Genomic DNA, 22,636 nt, shown 5'->3' on the forward strand with positions numbered 1-22,636 from the left:
CCGGCGCGGACAGAGCCCCCTCCGCCCGTGCGCGGCGACGTGGGATGAGTGGCCCTGCAGCGAGAAATGCAGGGAGGCGAAAGCACAGCCGCGCGGCGGGAGCCCCGCCGTCCGGGCGATCGAGCCCCACGGCCCGCGTCCGCTCCTCAGGGGACCCGAGGCTGTGTGTCTTCTACGCTAATGAACTTTCTAAATCAAAGCACTTATCGTTTTACCGCAGCTTGCACGCGCCTCTTCCGTCCTCTGAACTCCAGCACCGCGCGGGCGGAGTTGCCGTGGTCTCACGCACGAAGACGCGGGCCGGTCCGCGCTCCGGGGCTGCGCGGGAGCTCGGCTCTGCCTGGCCCAGGCCAGCCCCTCTGCATCGTTTTGGGATGGAGATTCCCTAGCCGTGGAACAGTTGCAAGGTGCACAGCCGTGATCTTTTTTTTTTTTTTTTTTTTTAAATGGGTGACCGCAGAGAAAAAAAGTCTGGAAGGAGGGGGATCCACGCCTCCGTGCTGACGTGAAGAGCGGGTCACTGGCTACTTTGGCTTTTCTCATAGGTTATGTGCTCTGACTTTTCTGTTTCGGTGGTTTCTCTTGTCTTAGTTTGGGACCCCTCAGAAACAGGCCCTGAGACGAGGATGTGGATGCAAGGATAGGGGTGCAGCCCCTGAAAATGTAGCGGGAGGAGAAATAGGAATTTTCTCCTCCAAGAGGAGGAAGCAGCCGGCAAAGCAGCCTGTTAAGCAAATATCCACTGTGGAGGAGAGGGGCTTCCCACCCTAGGAGGAGGGGCTACACTGAGTTGTCTCCCCCTGGGCAGAAGAGCCCGGTGCGGAGACACTTCCCGACTTGGAGAGGTGGGCAGTGGGCCCCTTTGGCCAGAGAAAGATTTTGGGCAGAGACAGCAGCTGAGAGTTACGTAGAGGAGGCTTCATGCTCTCCAGCGGAAAGGCCCAACTAGAACCTTTCGGGGTGATGACAGTGTCAGCTACGTACCTTTACTGCGCATAATAATAACAATGATAATGATAATTTCCACCTGGGAAATTGTGCTATTGCGGGTCAAAAATATTCCTCACTTTTGCATCTGTTATAGGGGTGAAAAAAACTGGGATACTTGATTTCTCTAGCTTTCAAAGCTAAAACATACACTCAACCAATTCCTAGTTCTTGTGTTTTACCGTCAGATTAAATTACAGCTTTCATGGGTGACTGCATTTTATTACACTTTTGAAAAAGTCCCCATTCTATCAGATATGTATATGTGCTTGGGCACCTAGTGGGTGACCTTACAATGTTCCTCACAGCATTGCTCTGAAATTAATGCATGTATGTTCTAAACAATGACTAGGGAAGCACTGCGTCCCAGGACGTATAGGTAACTGCCCTGAAGAAGAAAGCTTCCCGAGGTTCAACACTGGCCATGGGAGGTAGATCAAGGCCACCAAGTGCAGCGGGCTTCCTGAAGAGCATGCCTTCTCGGAAACCTGGATATACAAATTTACATGGTGCGCTTCCAAGAGAAAGGTGTGATATGCGGTCATTCCCAAATAAGTTTGACTATAGAGCCCTTTTTCTGTAGAAATCTTCTCTGAGCCTTATTTCTACTTTCCTCTTTGTTCAGAGAAAAAGACGACTGCATTCTCAGGGTCCTGTGTGCTGCGGTCCCTCCCTGCAGAGAGCAGGGAAGGTATCCCCGGGAGAGACAGCATGCCTGAGGGTCCATCACACACGGCCTGAGAGAGCGCGTTTCACCCCCAAGTGCTTGGTTCATACTCACCTATAGGCGGTTAGGTTAACTAGAGCTAACTGCAAGTGCTGAAACCACAGTCCCCCATCCCGTATCCTACGTACCTCATATCAAGGGCTTCGGGATTGTCAGTATCACCAAACTTCAGATACAACCTAGAAAAAGAGAAGCAACATGATGCATCAAAAACAGGAGACCCCACTGACACCAAAATGACCTCAGAACAGATCACAGACCTAAACATTAACACCTAAGTACAAAGTTTACAGAATATTTACACATGTTTATTGCTAAGGGTAAGCAGTTTTATTGGAAAAATACAATAGCATGAGCCACAGAAGAAAAACTGCTAAGTTAGACTTTATTAAAAAAATTTTTTTGACCTTCAAATGATAATGTTAAGAAAACAAAGCGGAAAGGACACAGAATAGAAGATATTTGCAGTACACACACACGAAGGACTTTATCCACAATATAATGAACTCAACAGTTCACTAAGAAGACAGTCAAACTTACAATTGGAAGACTTGGACAGGTACTTTATGAAAAAAGACATACAAGTAGCCAATAAATGATTACGCTTGGTGGCTCCTGCCCTAAATCCCAGCACTCAGGAGACCGAGGCGGGAGGATAGTCACAAGTTTGTGGTGAGCTGCGCTACATAGTGAGATCTTGTCTCAAAAAAAAAACAAAGAAAAACAACCAATTTGTACATGAAAAGATGGTCAGCATTATTCAATATCAGGAAAATATATAATAAAACCATGATATGATACCATAGTATAGTGAAAACAATGACTAATTTAAAATGGGAGTGATAAGTTTTTAATTCCTCTTCACATTTTCCTGGAATAATGATTCCGAGGAGAGATAGATGAATATTACTTTCTCACGGGAATAACATCAGTTCCCATTAATCCACTTCTTTCCCCTGGGCAGCAGGGTGAGAGGCAGCCATCGGTCTACACATGCTGAGGGTTTTCACAGAGGTGAGGAAAACCACAGTTAGAAATCTGGGAGGTCCCACTGGAGAAGGACAGTGGCTCCCCCTCACTCCTGAGACGGGGAGATACGCTTGCTGCTTTAGTCCCAGTGCAATCTCTGCAGGAAGAGAGGGTTCTGCATACCTGCCACAGATTGATGTAAGTAGATCAAAATTACCCTTTGGGTGGGAACAAATAGCTCATGAGAAAGGAGACAAGTGGTTGCAGGTTTAATAACGATGGTGCATAAATGAAGGTGACCAACACACATTAAAACGTGTCTCCTCAGGTTTCCAGCTCCCAGATGTCTCCATGGTCATCGGTCTCCCAACCCTGGACAGGAAACGCATTCCTCTCAAAAGCAAATCTCCTACTAACTTCAAGGCTTATCTTGTAACCCAGCTCACGGTGAAATTGGTTCAGAAAGGGTCAACCACCCAAAAACTTTAAAATCTTTTGCCTCGAGTCTCTTATTGACTATACAAAATATTTTAAAATTTATTTTGATGAGTGCATGTTTGCAGTACATAATGATGACAATGACTGTGCAGAGTTGGTCCATGGATTTAGCAATCTTAATTCTTCCTGTGTCCCACTCTCCCACCTCCCTCCATCTCTTGGATCTCCTTTGCAAAAGATCTCCCTGTTTCCTTTTCTGTTGCCCTTTATTTTATTTATACTCTGAGTTTCTCATATAAGAGAAACCGTGCAATATGTAAGCTGTGTGTCTGATTTATTTCACTTCCTCTTATGGCTCAAAGTGCATTCATTTTCATACAAATGACTCAAAGTACTCTCTGTACAAACTACTGGTAAGGAGGTAGATTGGTGTGATTCTCATACAGTGCTGGTGGGAAGGTAAAATAGTGCAATGACTTTTAAAAAGAGTTTGGTAATTTCTTAAGTTAAATACGTTCACTCCATATATTTAGCCTTTCTGTTCCTAGGTGGAATAACACCTCAGGGGAATAAAAATACATGATGCCACAAGGACTTGTGTATGAGTGCTAGTAGCAACTATACTTGGTAAGTTAGGTAAAAATTCACTGGTAGGAAAACCATGTTTCCACCAGCAGGTGAATGGATAAATAAGTTTAAATACATCATGCAATGAAACACTACTAAGTAGGAGGAAGGAATATACCATCACTACATAGAGCAATATAGAAGATTATTCAAATTATTTTGCTAAGTGATGGATGCCAGATTTTCAAAGTGCACACTATATGATTATATAAAATTCGAGAAAATGGAAACTACTCTCCAATGATAGAAGATCAATGGTTTTCTGGAGAGATGGGAGTAGCCAGAGAGACAGATTAGAAAGGAAAACAAGAAAATGTGGGGAGTGATGAATGTTTTATTGTCTCGATTTTGGTAACAGTTTTATGTGTATAGACATATAAGAAAACTGGACAAATGGTATACTATAAATATGGGCAGTTGATTGTACTTCAGTTCTTTTTTTTTTTAGGGACAAGTGTATTGGAAATAAGTAGAAAAATGATCCTGGTTTTTCCTTAAGGAGAATCCTAGAAGGAATTTCTTTTTTTCTTCTTCTTCTTTTTTTCTTTGTATCAGGAATCAAATGCAGGACCTTACACTGGCCAGGCAGGCTCTGTGCCACTGAGCTATATCCCTGGCCCTCTAGAAATGGAATTTCATTTTGTACTTCATTTCTATGTCAATGCAATTTTAAAAATAAAAATACTAAGCAGCTAAATAAATAATTGTATTAGGAAAATGTGAGAAATTTAAATATACAAAGGATATATCATTATAAAGTCTAAAAGTTGTAACACCTCACTATACATTATAAAACACAAGAGCAAATAGTTACAAAAGGTTTAATTAAACCTTGAAAAATACCACACACATATATAATCTGATTGATTTTATCCCACTTAAAACAGAAATACAAATATCAGTGATCAGGCTGAAGTTCCATCTTGCTATTCATGGGGGAATATGGTGATATTTATAAAAATAAATCATATAAATAGGATTGATGAGAGACACATTTTTATTTCTTAATATCATCAACCTAGCATCTTATTTGTACTCATTTACCATCATTCTATAAGATTATTCACTCAGTAAAAGAAGCCCTCAAGAGGCCTTTTCCCTAAAAGCATTTTCATACTCTGCTCCAAATTCCTGAAAATACTTTAAGAAATCACATGCCTTTCTTGAATAGTGTCACATAAATTTGATTAGTCACTTAATCTGACAAAAACTTCTCTAGTGCACACAAAGAACCAGAATAGCTTGATTACCATGCACTGGCTCAACCGCTAATGAACTAAACCTCAGAGCAGATTTATCTTGAGCCGCCTAACCTCCGACCCCAACCTCTGACCCCAACTTCCGACCCATCTCCAGAGGGAGCAGCATGATCATAGCCTCTAAGCTTCTGAGCTTTTCTCCAACCGTCCTGTTTTCGGTGGAAGCTGACTAACACACTGTGCTTAGGAGGAAAGAATACAAGGCCTGATGTCAACACAGCAAACGCAAAGTTCATTCAGTGAGGATCTCTAAAGTATCAGGCACTACACCACTGACTGGGATTGTAAAACTATGTGACTATTTAAATTTTTTTGGAATTTATTACAGTGAAAGTCCCATTGCCATTAATCCCTCTTAGAATCCTCCCCCTTTCTTTGAATACACTTATCCCGTAGTTTACAACTTTCTGCAGCAGCTCTGGAGTCCTCTTTCCTGAGTGTCTTTAGTTGTGCTGTCCTGGCTGCCTCAAGGTCCTGAATGGATTCAGAATATTTACATTTCATAGACATTTTGACATTGGGAAAAGCCAGAAGGTGCACAGCGCCGGATCAAGTGAATATGGTAGATCTTACTTTTTCAAGCCTGCCTTTCCATTGGATGGCACTCAGCATCTGCATTTGTCTTTTTTTTTAATCATACTGTGTAAAGACACTCAGGAAAGAGGACTTCCACAACTGCCTCAGAAAGGGGCCAGAATGACGGGATAAGCATGTCTAAAGCAAAGGGGAGGATGTTGAAAGGGATTAATGACAATGTGTCTTTTACTGTAATAAATTTTTTATTTAAACATGCCCTATATGGTTTGATCACACCCTGTACAATGTGCTAGAGTAAGAGCTGGAGAAGAAGGAGCCTTTTTTTACTCTTTCTAGTGTCCTACTTTTACAGATTTAAAACAGATTGTGAATTCTTCAGACTATAATTGTCTAAATAAAAAATATACACAGATGCTGGGATTATGTTCTATTTTCAGAATTGTCAGTATTTAACAAGACTTCCACAGCAAATCTGTCTGCCAAATTTGCCTCTCCCTGCTCTTGTTTCCAAGAGCTAAAACGTGGCCATCTGGTCTTCCATCCAGCCTCTGGCCTTACACGGTTGTGCCTTCACTCCAGTCTGTTCTCCCAGGAGCTCCTATGCCGGTGCTTTCACGTGGAAGATCTCCTCACTGGCAGAGCAAAGGCATCTTACTCATCTACGCAACGTGAGGCACTTGGCACAGGAAGTCAGGAGCTGGGCATGAAGACCTCACTCCCTGAAGACCCTCTGACTCATCTCAGCAGACATGCCGACGTCTCCGATGCCCCTACTCTCCTGAGCAGGACCCTAGGAGGTGGGTCAGGGCTCACACCTGAGCAGAATTCCAGAGTGGTGACCGAGAAGACCAAATATCAGTTCCTGCCTAACTCTTCATCCATGAGCAATGAAAACCAAAGCTCAGGAAGCCTCTCCACTGGGTGATCAGGCACCTCCCACTCTGCTGTAGTTACCAGGAGTAGTGTCGCAGTCATTAGAAAGGAAGGGAACGCTGCTGACTTGAGTGGCACTGGATAAGGTCCAGAGTACTTATGCAAACACACCTGATACGGTTACCATGTGGATGCCCCCTAAGAGCTTCAGACACTCATAGGGGAGCTTTTATTGGGTGATTGGATTGGTGGGGACAAATAACTAAATGTGATGTCGGGAGGTGGGGCCTGGTCGGACAAGCCGGCTTACTAGGCGGGTGACCCTGAAGGCTGGATCTCCTTCCGCGGTTCCTCCTCCTCTCTCCACTGCCTGTCCATCATGGTGTGAGCCGCTGTCCTCCACCCAGGCCCTGCCACCGTGCCTGTGAGGACCTCAAGTGGTGGGAAACAAGCAGGGCCTGTGAGCCAGTGAATGGAAGCTGTTATGGTTTGTCTGGGGGTGTCACCCAAAACCTCCTGAGACCAGAGATGGGGCTGTAGGCAGTGCGCGGATGATGGGGCACCACAGCCGAACCTGTGTCAGGAGGTAGGGTGTGGGAGGAAGAGGCAGGTCACTGAGGTCGTGACCGGGAAGGGCTGGTCTCCCCCCCCCCCCGGCTCCTGTCTCTCTCTCTGCTTCCTGTCCGGCATGCCATGAACAGCTCTCCTTAGCCCAGGTCCGTCTGCCATACTATCCTGCATTGGACCCAGACAACCATGAACTGAATGCGAGCCAATACAAACCTCTCCTCCTTTAAGTTGCTGGTGGCAGGTACTGCACCCCAGCAGCGGGGAAAGTGACCAAGACAGACTTCACTGCCTCTCTCTGACAGATGACAATCCTGCAGGCCCTGCTTACAAAGTCAGAAAGCTCACCGGCAGCACTACGCCTAGGAGCTAAGATTTTGTTCTTCCCATCTGTAGGTTTTCAGTGATCATGACGGTCTCCCAAGCCCAGTTCAAAGCCGTGATGCCCTCATTTTTCCTGTAAATACCCCAGGGTCAGGACAAATGGATTCGAGGCAGGCCAGTTGGCCGTGGTCAGGGAAGGTTATCCCCGGGCACTCAGCCTCTTTCCAAGCAACTGACCACAAATAAAGAGCTCTGCAGGGAATTAATTAGACTCTGAGGAAAGGTTGTGAGCTCTCAGTAGCACTGGCATCTCTTTGACAGTCTTTGATGGTTGTGCTGTAACGGGGTAAACAAATCGGGGAGGATTTTGGATGCTTACACATAGGATTCCCTAAATCCCTATTAAGAGATAATCATTCTAAAAAGCAAGACACTAAAACTCATAATAGGACCATAATCCAGTTTTACTCATCATCAAGAATATTTAAATGAGGCATAAAGTCCAGGAATAAAAAGATGTTTCCAGTCAAAGTACATAAAGTATAATAAGAACACACACACACACACACACACACACACACACACACACACACGTATTATACAAAGCTTTCTTCCTATTTAAACCAGGCCAGAACAAATGCAAAGAGCCTTTCAATGCCTACATTATAGCATCAAATATTGAAAAAGAAGCTTACTGAACACGAGGGGGACAGGTCACAATATATAATAGCAAAAAGTTTTACTTAGGTGACTGGAATGCAGAGGAAAGCATTGGAGATTGATCTGCTCTTCAAAAGGGATATCTATTTAATCTGACTTTATCTCAAACCAAAACTGATTATTCAGATCACATTGAAATGTCCTAAAGAATTCTCTGAAATTTGCTCAAGGACATCCTTGTGCGTTTGCAAAGGGGCATTGTTTCACAGTTTCAGAAAGCTCTCCTAGAAAGAAACACTCGCTTCACTAGAGTGAGGGTTCGCTTCACCTACTAAGAGCATGTGTGACCCTGTAATGTAATTTCTTCCTTGGTGACACAAAATCAGCTTGATAGCTAACACTGGAAGTTGAGAAGAAGCCTGAAATTCTTTTCTTTTTTCTCTTTCAAAAATGAGTTTGAAGGGGCTGGGAATTTAGCTCAGCAGCACAGTACCTACCTGGCAAGTGCAAGGTCATGAGTTTGATTCCCAGTACCAGAAAAAAAAAAATGAGTTTGAGCCAGGCGTGGTGACGCACTCCTGTAATCCCAGCACTCGGGAGGCTGAGGCAGGAAGATCGTTGCAAGTTTTAGGCCAGCCTGGACTACATAAGTGAGTTCAAGGCCAGCCAGAACTGCATAGTGAGACCTTGTCTCAAAAAAAAAAAAAAAAAAAAAAAAAGAGTTTGATCCGACAGAGGATTACTATTGAGAACATATAAAGAACTCAAAAAATCAGATTCCTCAAAATTTAAAGACCCAATCTATAAATGGCACCTGAGATGAATACATACTTCTCAGATGGATAAATAAATATAAATATATGAAATATATAAAATAATAAATATATGAAATAAATATAATAAAAAAATAAATATATGAAAAAATGTTCCAATGTTTTCAAATAAATGTATGAAAAAATAAATACATGAAAAAATGTTCAACACCTCTGGTCATTCAAGAGATGCAAATTAAAAAAAAACACTGAGATTCCATCTCACTCCACAAAGAATAGCTATCATCAAGAAATTAACCCATAGCTGGGTGTGGTGGCTCACACCTGCAATCCCAGCATTCTGGAGGTTGAGGCAGGAAGATCATCGTGAGTTTGAGACCAGCCTGGGCTACAAAGTGAGTTCAGGGCCAGCCTGAACTGCATAGCAAGACCCTGTCTCAAAAAGACAAGAAAGAAAAGAAAAGAAATCAACCAATAACAAATGCTAGTGGGGCTGTGGGGAAAAAGGAACCCTTCTCCATTTGTGGGGGTGTAGACTGCTGCAACCACTGTGGAAATCAGTGTGGAGGTTCCTAAAAAAAACTAGGATTAGAAGTCCCATTTGACCCAGCTATTTCTCTTCTGGCTATCTTCCCGAAAAGATTAAAAGTATCATACCACAGCAGTATATGCACATCCATGTTTATAGTGACACAGTTTGTAATAGGTAAACCTTAGAAACAGCCCAAATGCCCATCAGCTGGTGATAAAAAAAAGATAAAAGGATGTGGTTTTTTTATATAAAGGAGTACTACTCTGCCATAAAGAAGGATAAGTTTGAGGTTTTTCTAGCTAAATGGATGTACCTTGAGACCATACTCTCAAGTGAAATAAATCAGACGTATATGTTTACATACTGCATTTTTTCCTCCAGTGTGAGAAACTGAAAGTGTAAATAAGGACCAAAATGTATAACAAATATTGTGAAATAGGAAGAAAATGTACAAATGAGGAGGGGAATAAGGAAGTTGGGAGAGGGAAAGGAAAGAAAGGAAAAGTAAAAAAAAAAAAGTGAGAAAAGAAGGAAAAAATAGAAACAAAGCTTTTGTAAATGGTGAGGGTAGAGGGGTTGAAGGGAGGGTAGGGGAGTGGGAAAAAAAGAATCAAGTTATATCAGGTACAGGCTCAAATTCTCTATGATGAATATGATCATTATGTGTATCTAAAATGGACCCATAAAATCTGATTAAAGATAAATAAATAAATAATCTGTGGCTCAAAAAAAAATGAATTTGAGAATCCCAACTTTTAAAACATTCATTTTTCCCCCAAGTTATGATCATTAGCTAAGGGATTTAAATTTTTTCCAGAAAATAAAAATAAAAATATTTGAAAGTTAACTTCTGATTTCTCCTTTCATTTAGACATTGGACACTTTCTCAAGGTGAATGTCACGGTCATAGAATGACAAAAAATGGACAAAAAATTGGATGCTTAGAGCCTACAGACCGCAAGGACCCTGCTTGGACCCCACAGCTGACAGACCCATTCTCTGGCAGGGATGACTCACGTGGCTCTTTCCTCACTGCAGCTGGAGTTGTGTGTGTCCACTGCCACCATCTGACCAAACGCTCCCTCTGTAAGGTCCAGCCAGGTCTGGTTCTCAAATGTAACTGTGATTCTTTTGGCCCAGAAGAGAACGCAGGGGACCCCATTGAGGGACACACAGATGGGATTGAGAGGGGTGAAGGCAGTCCCGTGTTCTCGGTCTCCACATCCTCCTCTGCTCTGGTTGCACGGCGGAGTCTAATGAACCAAATAAAAGACTTTAAGGCATGAATTAATCTCCATGGCACAAAGGGCTTTTAGCAGTAAAAGGGTCAGCTCACTTCCTATAGTGGTAGGTAGAGGCCATTGGGTATTTATTAGAACTCTAAAATGTGCAACATAAAGGGGGAAGGAATTACTCCAGTGCAAACAGAATTTTACTTAGCTAAGAGGAAGCAGAGAGAAGGTAGAAGAGAGGGCAGACGTGATCAAGGCATGATACATGCGTGGATAGAAATGTCCTAGTGATGCTCTACAATTAATATGCATTAGTTACAATTTCTGAAAAGCAGCAGCGGCAGCCTAAGCTCACTGGTAATCACACATAAACCATTATGACACTAACAGTAGTAATTGTTTAAAAGCAAAAGTGAATATCGCAATGAAAATACACAAGAACAGGTAAAAGTAAGTACTTTAGATTTTTCTCAGCTATAAAGCTGTGGTAATACATTTCCCCACCCCACGTTCAAGTAAGGCTATAGTAAATATTAATAGGGTTATTATTTATATTTTCACAGTAGCTTTGACATAATTGTGAAGTATTTACTTTTTTTTTTTTTTTTGAGACAGGGTCTCACTATGCAGTTGAGGCTGGTCTTGAACTCACGTATGTAGCCAAGACTGGCCTTGAACTCACAGCAAGCTTCCTGCCTCATCCTCAGAGTGCTCAGATTACAGGCCTGCATCACCACACCCAGCTACTTTTTTAAAGATAGATTACAATCTAATTTCCTGAGGTGCCCATACCTGTGTGATTGGTACTGGGGTGAAACTCTGCATTGGCTGCATATCTCCATTAATCTGTTGATCTGTCAAATAAAACCTGGTATGAGTACCAAGGCTCAATGTCATCAGTTTATTAATACAGTTGGATGACAATATCACGCTAAGTACTGTAGAACTATTACAACTCTTACCACTCTTTATAACCACTTCTTTATTTGACGAAGCTCGAGAACTGAAATTGAAAAAAAGAAATTTAAATACAGAGCAAATATTTACAATTCAGACTTCACATGATGCATTAAAAATTTATTTCAGTTTATCACATCTTGGAGTACAATTTTACTCTGTCAAAACTGCTCATTTTTAAAGGTAAATTTCTGATCTTAAAAGCAATATATGCTCTTTAAAAAATATAGAAAATGGCTGCACATGGTGGTGCACGGCTATAGTCCTAGCATTCTGGAGGCTGAAACAGGAGCATTGTTGCGAGTTCAAGACCAGCCTGGGCTACAAAGTGAGCTCAAGACCAGCCTGAACTGCATAGTGAGACCATGTCTCAAAAAAAAAAAAAAAATACAGAAAATACAGAAAAAGAAAAAAAATTTTAAATCAACTTTGATCCTTATACATTGAATATTACAGAAAGCCTACTATCCTAAGTCATTGTGCTAGGAACTACAGTTTGATAACAAATAATAACAAAATAATAAAATATAAAAACTTTCCAGTGAAATTTTAAACTACATTGTATTATTTATATTAAAGCCAAAATAGCTAACCCTTAAAATTAATTTAAAAAGATGCTGAAAAGGTATTTCTGAAAACTCAGAATGAAAATTATGATCTATCCGCTCCACTCTTTGCACACATAAACACACATCACACACATATGTAACATACACCACACACATGTGTAATTTACTTTTCATAAAACTGAGAGACATATTTTGTGAACACACTGTTCTGGATCCTGCAAATTTCTTATTTACAAACATGTCACTAATATTTACTCATGTTATTGTATATTTTTCTGATACAGCTATAGATGCCACGTGGTATTACATCACAGTATCCTAAGCAGTATTGTTAGAATACCACAGCAATTGGAAACGCTTGTATTAGTCAGTATTTCATTACCACAGTCTAGCACCTGAAATAGGCTACCCATGGAAGAACACAAAGAGGTTTTTTTAGTTGATTCACAGTTTTGGAGGTTCAGTGTCATAGTGCCTGCATTGGCTCTCTTCTGCTGAGGGCTCTGTGTAGGGGGCAGGCAGCAATGGCAGAGAAAATGTCAGCGACAAGCCCAGAGCCCAGAAGCAGAAAGGGCAGGAGAGGCCTGGTTGACTGGCTCTCTCTCTCTCTCTCTCTCTCTCTCTCTCTCTCTCTCTCTGTGAGTGTGTGTGTGTGTCTGTGTGTGTGTGTGTATGCTACCAGGAATTGAACCAGAGGTTCTTTTTTACTTCTTTTTTTTTTTTTTTTAAATTTTGAGACAGAGTCTCGCTAAGTTACTAAGTTGCTCAAGCAGGGCTTGAATTTTTTATCCTCCTGCCACAGCCTCCCAGGGTGCTAGGATTATAGCGGTTCACTCCTACACCTGACTTGCTTGCTCCTTTTATAACTACTTTCTCACAAGAATGACTAAGGCATCGCACCAGAGTGACTGCATGCCCCCAATGACCTAAAGTCCTCCCAGTATGCACTGTTCCCTAAAGGTTCCACAAGTTTCCTACACTGCCACTCTGGGTGCTTTGCCTCCAGTCATAATGCACTTTTGAGGACACTCAAACCACAGCACAGGGTAACACTGAAGAACAGCGATTTGGCTAAACACACATGGTATATTTCTATCATGTAGTATCACGTGGCATCCAAAACTATATCCAAAAAACATAACATGGGTAAATATTTATGAAATATAGTTTAAGTGAAAAAATTTGTAAAATTTGAAACAATATATCCATAAAAATCTGTTTTTAAGTTTTATAAAAGCAAACTACATATGTATGTGCTATATTTGTGTTTATGTGTGTGCAGGGACTGGAGGGGATAGATCATAACTTCCCATAATTTTCAGAAATACCATTTTAGCAATTGAATTCATCTCTTTTATTAATAATGAGTTTGCTATTTTTGTTTTAATATAAAAAATACACTGTAGTATAAAATTTCACTGTAAAGTACTTTATTATCTATAGTTATTTGTTATTATTTATTATTGGTTAGGCCTTAGTGTGTAGGAGATGGCTTGGGATACTAGACTTTGCAATATTCAGTGAATGAGCATCAACGCTGATGTTTTAAAGTTTTTTCTTCTTTAAATTGTTCTGTATGTTCTATATTTTCTTTGAAGTGCATAGATTTCCTAAAGTTAAATTAAGTTAAAACATATGTGCCTGTTTTATCGAGAACATTCAAATAAATACAAAATAATACGTAAAAATACTTCTTAAATCCCAGGTAACAATACTCATCATCCATCTTCAGTAATCCTGTTTCACTGATACACTTAACACTTCCATCCTGTAGCATTATTTTGAAGAAGATATCAGAAATTATATCATTTCAATATATTTATCTAAAAGATAAGAATTTTTTAAAATAATAGCATCATTGCAGCTATGAAATATTGATAATTTTTAACATTAAATATTATTCTGTCATGATATATATGCAAAACATAATTACAGCTGAAGAGTTACTAAATCTATGTCATAGTAAAGTACTTCAGAATTAATTATACGGAATCAACTACAAATTAAGTACCCTATTCTCTTTGTAATATGATCTCTAATATCTAATGAAAATTCATGAGGATGACAAATTGGAGACAATAATGTCTATTAACAAATTCATGCATGAATGCAGCTACCATTTGTATCAATTTTAATGCAGTATAATTTATGTGCAGTAAACTGCAATCGGGCTAAGTATATAAACCTATGAGTTTGGGTCACAAACCCATGGCACCACTATCACAGTAGAGATACAGAATATTTATCTTAACCACAACAATTTCTCCATGCATTCTGGCAGCGGACAGATGGTCCCTCTACCTTCAGCTCCAGGCAAGTAGTGACTTGTTTTCTGCCACTTTAGATTATGTAATCTGCGTGCTCTAGAACTGCATATTAGCAGAATTGTATAACTTGTATACTTTAGTGTTTGGCTTCCTTCAGTCCTAATGAAATCACTTGGAAATTAACACATATTGTTGTACGTATCACTGGTTCATTCCATTTTATTACTAAAATATTTCATTACATGGATATATTGTATTTTATTTGTGTACACAGTGATGGACATTTAAAGTGTTTCCGGTTTGGGACTACTAAAAATAAAGATTTAAGAATTTTCATGTGGGGGCTGGGGATTTAGCTCAGCGGCAAAAGTGCCTGCCTGGCAAGCGCAAGGTCGTGAGTTCAGTTCCCGGTACCGGAGAAAAACCAAAAAAAAAAAAAAAAAAAAGAATTTTCATGTGTAGATGTTTGTGCGGAAGATTTTCTTGTCTATAGTTAAGTCTCTTGTCCATTGAGTTAGATGAATCAGTTCTCTGAGGCCAATCACATCTGGCAGCACTAAGAAACTTAGTTTTCTGAAAGTACTCATAAAACCACAATAAATAGGCACATTAGCCAGAACGTCTCTACCAACCTAAACCTCAAATTCTATACTGCAAGTTAAAACATCACTGAATGGATGGAAGAAAAAATGAAAGTCCAGACAATACTTCTTGGAGACCTTCAAGCTTTCTAATAATACAACCACACAAATATATTTTTTAAAGTTTTTAATTTGAACTTTATTCAAACATCATATTTCATGATTCCATGTTACATACTCAATTTTTAAATGTCTTAGGAAACAAAAAGAAAATCATGAGCTATATTTTACCCAAATAAGGTAAAATTTATTAGATCAGCTGGAAATGTCTAGTTAGTGGGGGGATGTGGTAAATGTTTAGTGAGCATGAATAAATGATGAATAAATGAGCTATGACAGCATTCACATGTTTTGCTCCACTAATTAAAATTTTTATATGTTCACTACCTAAAGGTTTCTAGTAGACCAGTTTCACTGTCATTTCAAGGAGTCTCTGGTTTGAATATACAATAATGCTGTTATATTTCCTTCTTAAAATAAGCTGTAATTCAGCCAGGCTTTGTGCACACTCTAAGCCTGAACTAATGAGATTTTTCAGGAAGCCATAATCTCAACCAGAACAAGATGCATGTGCATTTTCCTGTCACTACATAGTCTCTGAACTACAGTAGAAACTAAAAATTTTCTAGTTAAAAACGTTCTGTGTGAATACACCGAGAACCACTGGCTTAGGAAAATGAAGCCTCACACAGTAAAATATTTAGCCTCTTTTCCAGTAAAAATGATTTCTGCAATACTGGAAAAGTAGCTAGTGCCACAGGCTGTCATGAAGGCAGCTGTGACCACGAAGTAGCTCCTTCACAGCCCTCCTCAGGAAAAAGCCACAACCCTACCCTGGCTCCCTCAGCCCCCAGCCCTCGGCTGCCCCACCGTCCTTACTACAGCTCAGTTATTCCCTCCTCCCGGCTCCAGCCGCACCAGCGTTCTTCACTTCCAGAGCGCTTCTTGGTCTCCTAGTCCCGAATGTTCTCCATCCTCTAGACCTTCTCTGCACATCCCCAGGTCACAGCGCAGACCTCACTCCTCTGGAGCGCAGTCCCTCACTTCTCAGACTACTCACCTCCCATCTTAAGGGCTCGCTGCCTCCCAGGGTTTCCCTTCCCAACACACACTGACATTTACTTGTAATAGATTTATATTTGATCAGTGAGCACTCCCACTGATGTGGCCTGTGAGGGTAGGGACTGCCTGTTTGGTTTGGGGGGGGGCGTTGTTTGTTTGTTTTTGTTTTTTTGCGGTACTGGGGATCGAACTCAGGACCTTGCGCTTGCCAGGCAGGCACTTATGCCACTGAGCTATACCTCCAGCCCGGGACTGCCTGTTTTGCTCATCATGAAGACCCAGCACCTAGTCGCATCATTCCTCTGAGAAATACCAAGCACTTTTTAAATGTGCTACATTCAGGAGCAAGCTAGTAAACTAACAAACTCTGAAATCAAAGTGGAACATGGGAGATCGCCCAGGATTTCCTTTTGGTTCAAGAACACACCCGACTTGAGGAAAGAATGCGATCACCCAGTCTCTCCAAGCTTTGGAAACATGTCAAGCTTAAGAATGCAATCACCCCTCTCGGAGCCCTGAGGATCTTGAAGAGCTGTGTGGAGTTGAGAGACATTTTTAACTTCAGACCCATGACTTGCACAAACATTCACAAAAGAGCTACGGTTGTTTCCCTCCCAGTGAGCCATCGCATCATATTATGAGATTTGAATGATCATTTATCTGTGTGATTTCTAGGATCTAAAGTTTCTTAAGCTAAGATTATTTAAACCTATGAACTCTCCCTTAAAAAAGAACTGTGGTTTTTATAGTTCTTAGCATGCCTTTTGCCATATAATACACAAATCAGCCATTTCTGTATACACCTGCAGGGACGTGTTAGTAAGCTTTCACCACCTAAGGAATTTAGGTCATTTATGATTTAAAAGTCAACCTGAAGGAAAGAAAGCACCAACTGATTTGGAAGCTCGGGGAGAAAAAACTTTAAAATGTGTCTGCTTCTAGCTTTTATCAGCTGCTGGCTTCTGGCTTCCTTAAGACAAGGGAAGCCAGGTCATCCCGCTGTGCTCTATTCACACCAAGTTCCCAGGCGCATCTTCTGAGATGGCACATGATGACTAACTGGGAGACGGGACATAAATTAACTGCTATTCAGACGCCGAATATTCTTTTTTATAGATAAATCTCTACCTGCTCCCTCATAAGGCAGCGAAAGAAACCAAAGGGCCAGCAGAAATAGAAACTTCTTCACTTGTTACTTGTAAATACTGTATCTCCTACACAATTACATCTGCTACCAATTAGAGGGATTTAGCACCTTTTCATTGAGGAACAGGTAATATAATTCCTGAGACTCTAAATAATAATGCTGAGAGGAACTGTGATATTAACACCTATTTATAAATATAAAAGAAACCCAATGATTTGGAGTCCTTTTCTGTTAGACATATACTTTGATACATAAAACAGTGTGTCTTGGGTATTTGAACAAATACCTTTTGACTCTTAAAAATTCTATTTTTAATCTCTTAATTATAAGCTCTAGTTTAATCATTTCAGTAGCCGAGTGTATGGCCTAACTTTGCTTATTCTATTCTGAGCCATAAACAGATGTAGATATCCAACAATATAAAGAAATTACAGAAACAACCTTTCACACTTACACTGAACTTCACAGAGGCGGTGCATTAAAAGATATATAACTACAGTACTCACCTTACATTTTTCCTGGCAAATATCTGCTCCAAAGTTAGTGAAAATCCCAGGCATAAAAAAAGAACTGAACAAATAAACAAGATTTTTCTTCCCATCAAGAAATGAATCAATTTATTCCAACCAAGCACATCTGTTAATTCCTAACACAAACAGCAGAGGCAGGACTTTGCAGGCCATGTGACTGACAGCACGTTCAACCAATGAAAGGTCAGCTTTCCCAAGACGCCCAATGGGGAGAATGAGGAGGGAGGAACCTGATAAGGCTTTATTTAGAGTATGGAGGGAAACCAGCATCTAGCTTTTCAATGATTAAACTCGTTGAAAGAGCACTGGGGAGTAGACTGTTGGAGAAAATATATTTCCCAGGTAAGGTCTTTTTAAAAAACAAGTAGCATTGTTTTGATACTACCATGTAACTCTTAAGATTCTTAACACTTCTTCTTCAGGAAGCTATTAAATTCTCCCCCAAATCTGTGAAGCGTCTATTTTCACACGCATTTTTCAGGTGAATGAGTCAGTAAAAATCTGGAACTTACCTAAATAGACACACAAGTGCTAGTTCACGTTTGCTGTTGCGTTTGTGACTCTCCATCTCTGGGGAGCCGCGGAGGGCAGCATTCGGGGAGCGCTGGGTTCCGAGTCAGGCACCGCTCAAAGCATCAAGCAGCAAGACTTAGGATGTATCTGATACCGAGCACATTATTTTTCCTCATCTGCAGAATGGGACCAAAAGTACTTAAAGAATTTGTGTGAGCATTAAATGAGATCATGATGAAAAGCCCCCCAAAATCCTCCTTACTTCAATCCCCCTTTTTAGCTAAATAAAGGACATTTCATGTTACTCCTTCCCTACCGGCCTCTACTGTACCCCTCAAAATCCAACAAAAGCAGAACACAACAAAAATCTCTGAGGTGCTTTACACACAATTTTAAAATTTTTATTTTTATTGTTAGCCATTTGCAGTTCATAATATTTACATTCCTCGTGTGGAGTTGTCCATGTACATAACGCATCTTCATTCTTTTTACATCACTTCCCAGATGCAAAAGATCTATCTCCTTGTTTCCTATTATCTATCTTTTATTTTGCTCCTGTTTTATACTTCAGCTTTCTCATATAAAAGAAGGCATATGATAATTTAGCTTGTGTGTCTGATTTATTTCACTTAACATGATCTCAAAGGGCATCCATTTCCCTGCAAATGAAACAAATTTATGTTCCTTTATTCCAGAGTGGTATTCCAGTGTGTAAGAATATCACATTTTCTTTATTCACTCATCCACTGGACATGCAGGCCTCTTCCAAGGTTTAGCTATCATGAGCTGTGCTGCTATAAACATGGGTATGCATGGGTCACTATAATATGTCTTTCACTGTTTTGGGAAGATACCTGTAAGGGGAACAAATGGGTCAAGCAGAATTGCTATTTTTAGCTTTAAAACAACAGTGAGATTCCATCTTATTCTAGAAAGAATGACTATCATCATGAAATCAAGCAACAAATGCTAACAAAGTTATGGGGAGAAAAGGAACCTTTCTGCATTGCTGCTGGGAATGCACTAGTCAACTACTATGGAAATCAGAATTTTATATCTATTTATAAAAATGCTGGGAAAAAGAAAGCTTCCCAAAGGAAGGGCCAGCATGTTTAGGCACTTAAAGGCCTTGACCCCTTTAATGATAAAGTACTGGTAGTCCAAAAGTGCTATTTGTAAGTGACCATTCAGAAGTGTGGGTTCTAGCGAGGCTGAGGAAGTCTCCCTGTCCCCACTGTCTCCTCCTCCCGTAACGGGAGGAAGCCCTGCAGGATATCAGAGGAGGAGAATAAAGCAGGTCCGGGGGGTATAGAGAAATGAGGAGGAAACTTATAGTTATAAAATGACCAAATTCAACCAGATTTAAAATTACACAACACATACGCATACCGGACCACCACACGATCCCTCACTAGCTGGTACAACTTTTATATTTTATGTATCATATAAAAATAAAAAATTTTTAAAAGGTCACAGGCCTTCCATGTGGCCTTTCCAGGCCCACCTTCTCTCCACCTGCCCGTCCTTCTCTCTCTGCCCTCTGCTCTTTCATTTCCTCCCCCTGCCCCTCCCCGTCCCTTCTTATCAGCCAGAGGTTTTCCTGATTCTCTGGAATTTCGAGTAACAAGGCTGGTCTGGCTGAAGGAATTTAGACCTCGGAAGGATTGGTTGATTAAACTCTGAGAGACCCAGTTAAATTTAACTCTCAGAAAAACAACAAATGATTTTAACAGAAGCGTGTCTCGTGCAATATTTGACACACTATTTTTTAAATCATTCATTGTTTTTTGGAAAAGTAAATTTAACTGAAGGTCCTATGTTTTTATTAGCTAAATCTGGCAAGCCTAGCTTTATGGAACTCCCTGCCACTCAAATGCAACGTGCACACAAAGCCCTGTTTGTCTTTTCAGGGAGGTGCTCAGTCAGAACCCAGTGTGCGCCTGCTCTAAGCCTTTTCTCAGTCCTGATCATGCTTGGTAATGTAGGGAATGAGTATCTGGGCCTCTGCTTGTTTTATTCTTTATTCTCAATTGCTTTACCACTCAGGTGAGATGAAGGGTAAGTTTTACGACTGTGCTCAGAATCACCCCATTCCCCCGACAAAGAGAAAAGACTGATCTTCATAAGTTAGATCCACACTGGGGAGGAAAGAAAGGCCAAAGGTTTTTTTAAATGCTGACAATTAATAGTAGAGCATTTGGTATAGTCAGAAATTATCTTTAGTTCTGTAGCTATAAAAATGGAGGCAGCAGTTGCTATGGAAATGTGACAAGTTAAAATAGCAGCTTTAAGTAGCATAAATAAGCAGGGAGAGTCAGACCTATGATTATTTGCCCTGCATAACTACCAGTGATGGCTGTTGAGTGCTTCATTTTACCTGATTAAATTATTAAACACTATTTTTTCTTTATCCAGAATGAATAGGATTTCTTATCCTTTCATTCGAGCCCCTGTTTGAGCGATAATTATTTCTTCTCAAATCTATTCCAAGGTGGAGCTAAAGAAATAAATGTGCTGCTGTATAATCTTACTAATATTCAGGCCTGATCCTCAAAAATCCTGTTATTATGATTAAACCTCCACATAGGATCTAGGGGAAATTGACAAAATTGTTCTTTGATGCCCTTTGTAAAAATTCCTGGAAGGGAGCTATAATTCCAATACCCATATTAAAAGTTATTCTCCAGGTGTTCTCTGGCATGGCTAGGATCCAAACAAAGGAAAATAGGCTTCTTTGATGGTAGGCACCTTTGAGCTACAAGAAAAGAAAGACAATTTTCCTCACTGCAAGGGAATATTAAGGTCTCTTTCCCTGGAGAGTTTTAAGATTTGGGTGGATGGACCAGATCTATAACGTCCAAGAGCTCAGTGAGGACCAGCTAAGGGTGACTCTTTTGACTTATGCATTGCACACTGAAATGAAGATTCACTAGGATTATTTCTAGATTTTAATATGTGAATTGTGATAATACAAAAACATAGAAACAATCAAAGTAAATATGCAAAATATGCGGACATTCTACATTATTAAGACTATTGCTTGAAGGACTTTATATACAAAGTAAGAACTTTTCTCTTGAAGGAATACTGGAGAAAAGGAAGGAAATGAAGAATATAAGAAATGAAGGGGTTCTGAGCTTATTCAGGTATAAAAAAAATGACAGTAATCAAAAACCTGCTTCTTGATTTTGTTGGTCTAGCACTTATTACTGATTTTAAGGACAGCCACACACATGCATCTGTAATCAGCTCCTGCATGTGGTCCTTTCGCACATGCTGGGATAACGTGCGCTTATGTGTGTGAGTTTTAAATTGTACTTCAATAGTTTTTAAGGTAAAGTTTCCAAATTTATATTAATTATTTAGAAAAGTTTATTTTGGATTTGCCACCAAGGCAGTTATATGTGGTGCTGCCTGTGAAAGCAAAGGAGCGAGTGAATTTCAGCCTCGAGTACTGGGTGACATCATGCAGTATATGTTGTCAAAGTGAGTTTTATTTCAGTGAATCAAAAGGAGTAGGCCCTGAAATTCTTAAGCAGGCAGGGGCCATTTCTAGAAGCTAGTGAAGCTCTTATTCTCTCTGGGACCTAGGTCCTCCAGGCTACCTCTGGCCCTCAACCTTCCCTTCCTACTTCATGGCCCTTTGACCACACTAAATATATTATTTAGCAAAGCCTTCCAATAAAGGCTCTTTTATATTGCAAGTAGCAAAAGCCCATATCAAATTGTTACGCTTTATATCTAGATGTCCCCTCAAGCCTCATGTGCTCAAAGGCAGGGATTTTGGAAGGTGACTCCATCATTAGGGTTAGGAGGTGGGGAATGGCTAGAAGAGGCGGGTCACTGGGTGCATGGCCTGGAGGGTTTATCTCCCTTCCCAGCTCCTCATATCTCTCTCTCTCTCTCCATCTCTCTCTCTCTGTCTCTCTGCTTTCTGTCCTCCATGCTGGGAGCTGCTCCCTTGGATCCAGCCAACTATGGACTGACCTCTACAAACTGTGAGCCACAAAATTTGTTGGCGTCTGGTATTGTGTTCCAGTGAAGAGGAAAATGACTAAAACACATATTCTTAATGTCTCCTGTCTTTCATATCTGCCACTCCATTCCCTTTATTTCATCCACCATTGCCTAGAGCGTATAGGATTGACTTTAAGGGAGGTCAATTGCATGCTGAGTGCACACATCCAGGTTTTCCCCACTGCAATTACGTGTTTACATTTCTGCACATTACTGGGTTGTGAGATTCTGGGAGCCATAGAATTCTTTTTTAACCTTGTGTTCTGGTAAAGAACAAAGCACAGGACCAGGGTGTGTTGAATGGACAAATTTATGCAAGAGTAGACTTCCAGTCTCAGTTTCAGCTTGAGCAATGCAGGACATAAATATGTGTCTCTAATCTGGCACATTATCTACGTCCCTTGAAGTCAAAGGGAAACCTCAAGGGG

General features: G+C 40.5%; 1 protein-coding gene across 6 annotated transcripts in view; it reads right to left on the reverse strand.

The window, feature by feature from the left end:
• The window catches only part of Atp6ap1l (ATPase, H+ transporting, lysosomal accessory protein 1-like), a gene marked incomplete in the record, with an annotated part of 28,796 nt that overhangs the window by 1,830 nt on the left and 4,330 nt on the right, over window positions 1-22,636 (reverse strand). For 4 of the 6 annotated variants that reach the window (XM_013513058.1, XM_013513056.1, XM_013513055.1 and 1 more), the window contains 5 exon segments: window positions 1,843-1,893; window positions 10,291-10,526; window positions 11,298-11,359; window positions 11,468-11,508; window positions 18,191-18,367. In XM_013513058.1, the coding sequence (XP_013368512.1) occupies window positions 1,843-1,893; window positions 10,291-10,526; window positions 11,298-11,359; window positions 11,468-11,508; window positions 18,191-18,246 (446 nt within the window). 6 annotated transcript variants of the gene reach the window in all.

This window comes from Chinchilla lanigera, unplaced genomic scaffold (assembly GCF_000276665.1).
Source record: "Chinchilla lanigera isolate Chin_1 unplaced genomic scaffold, ChiLan1.0 scaffold00017, whole genome shotgun sequence".
Classification (NCBI taxonomy): domain Eukaryota; kingdom Metazoa; phylum Chordata; class Mammalia; order Rodentia; family Chinchillidae; genus Chinchilla; species Chinchilla lanigera.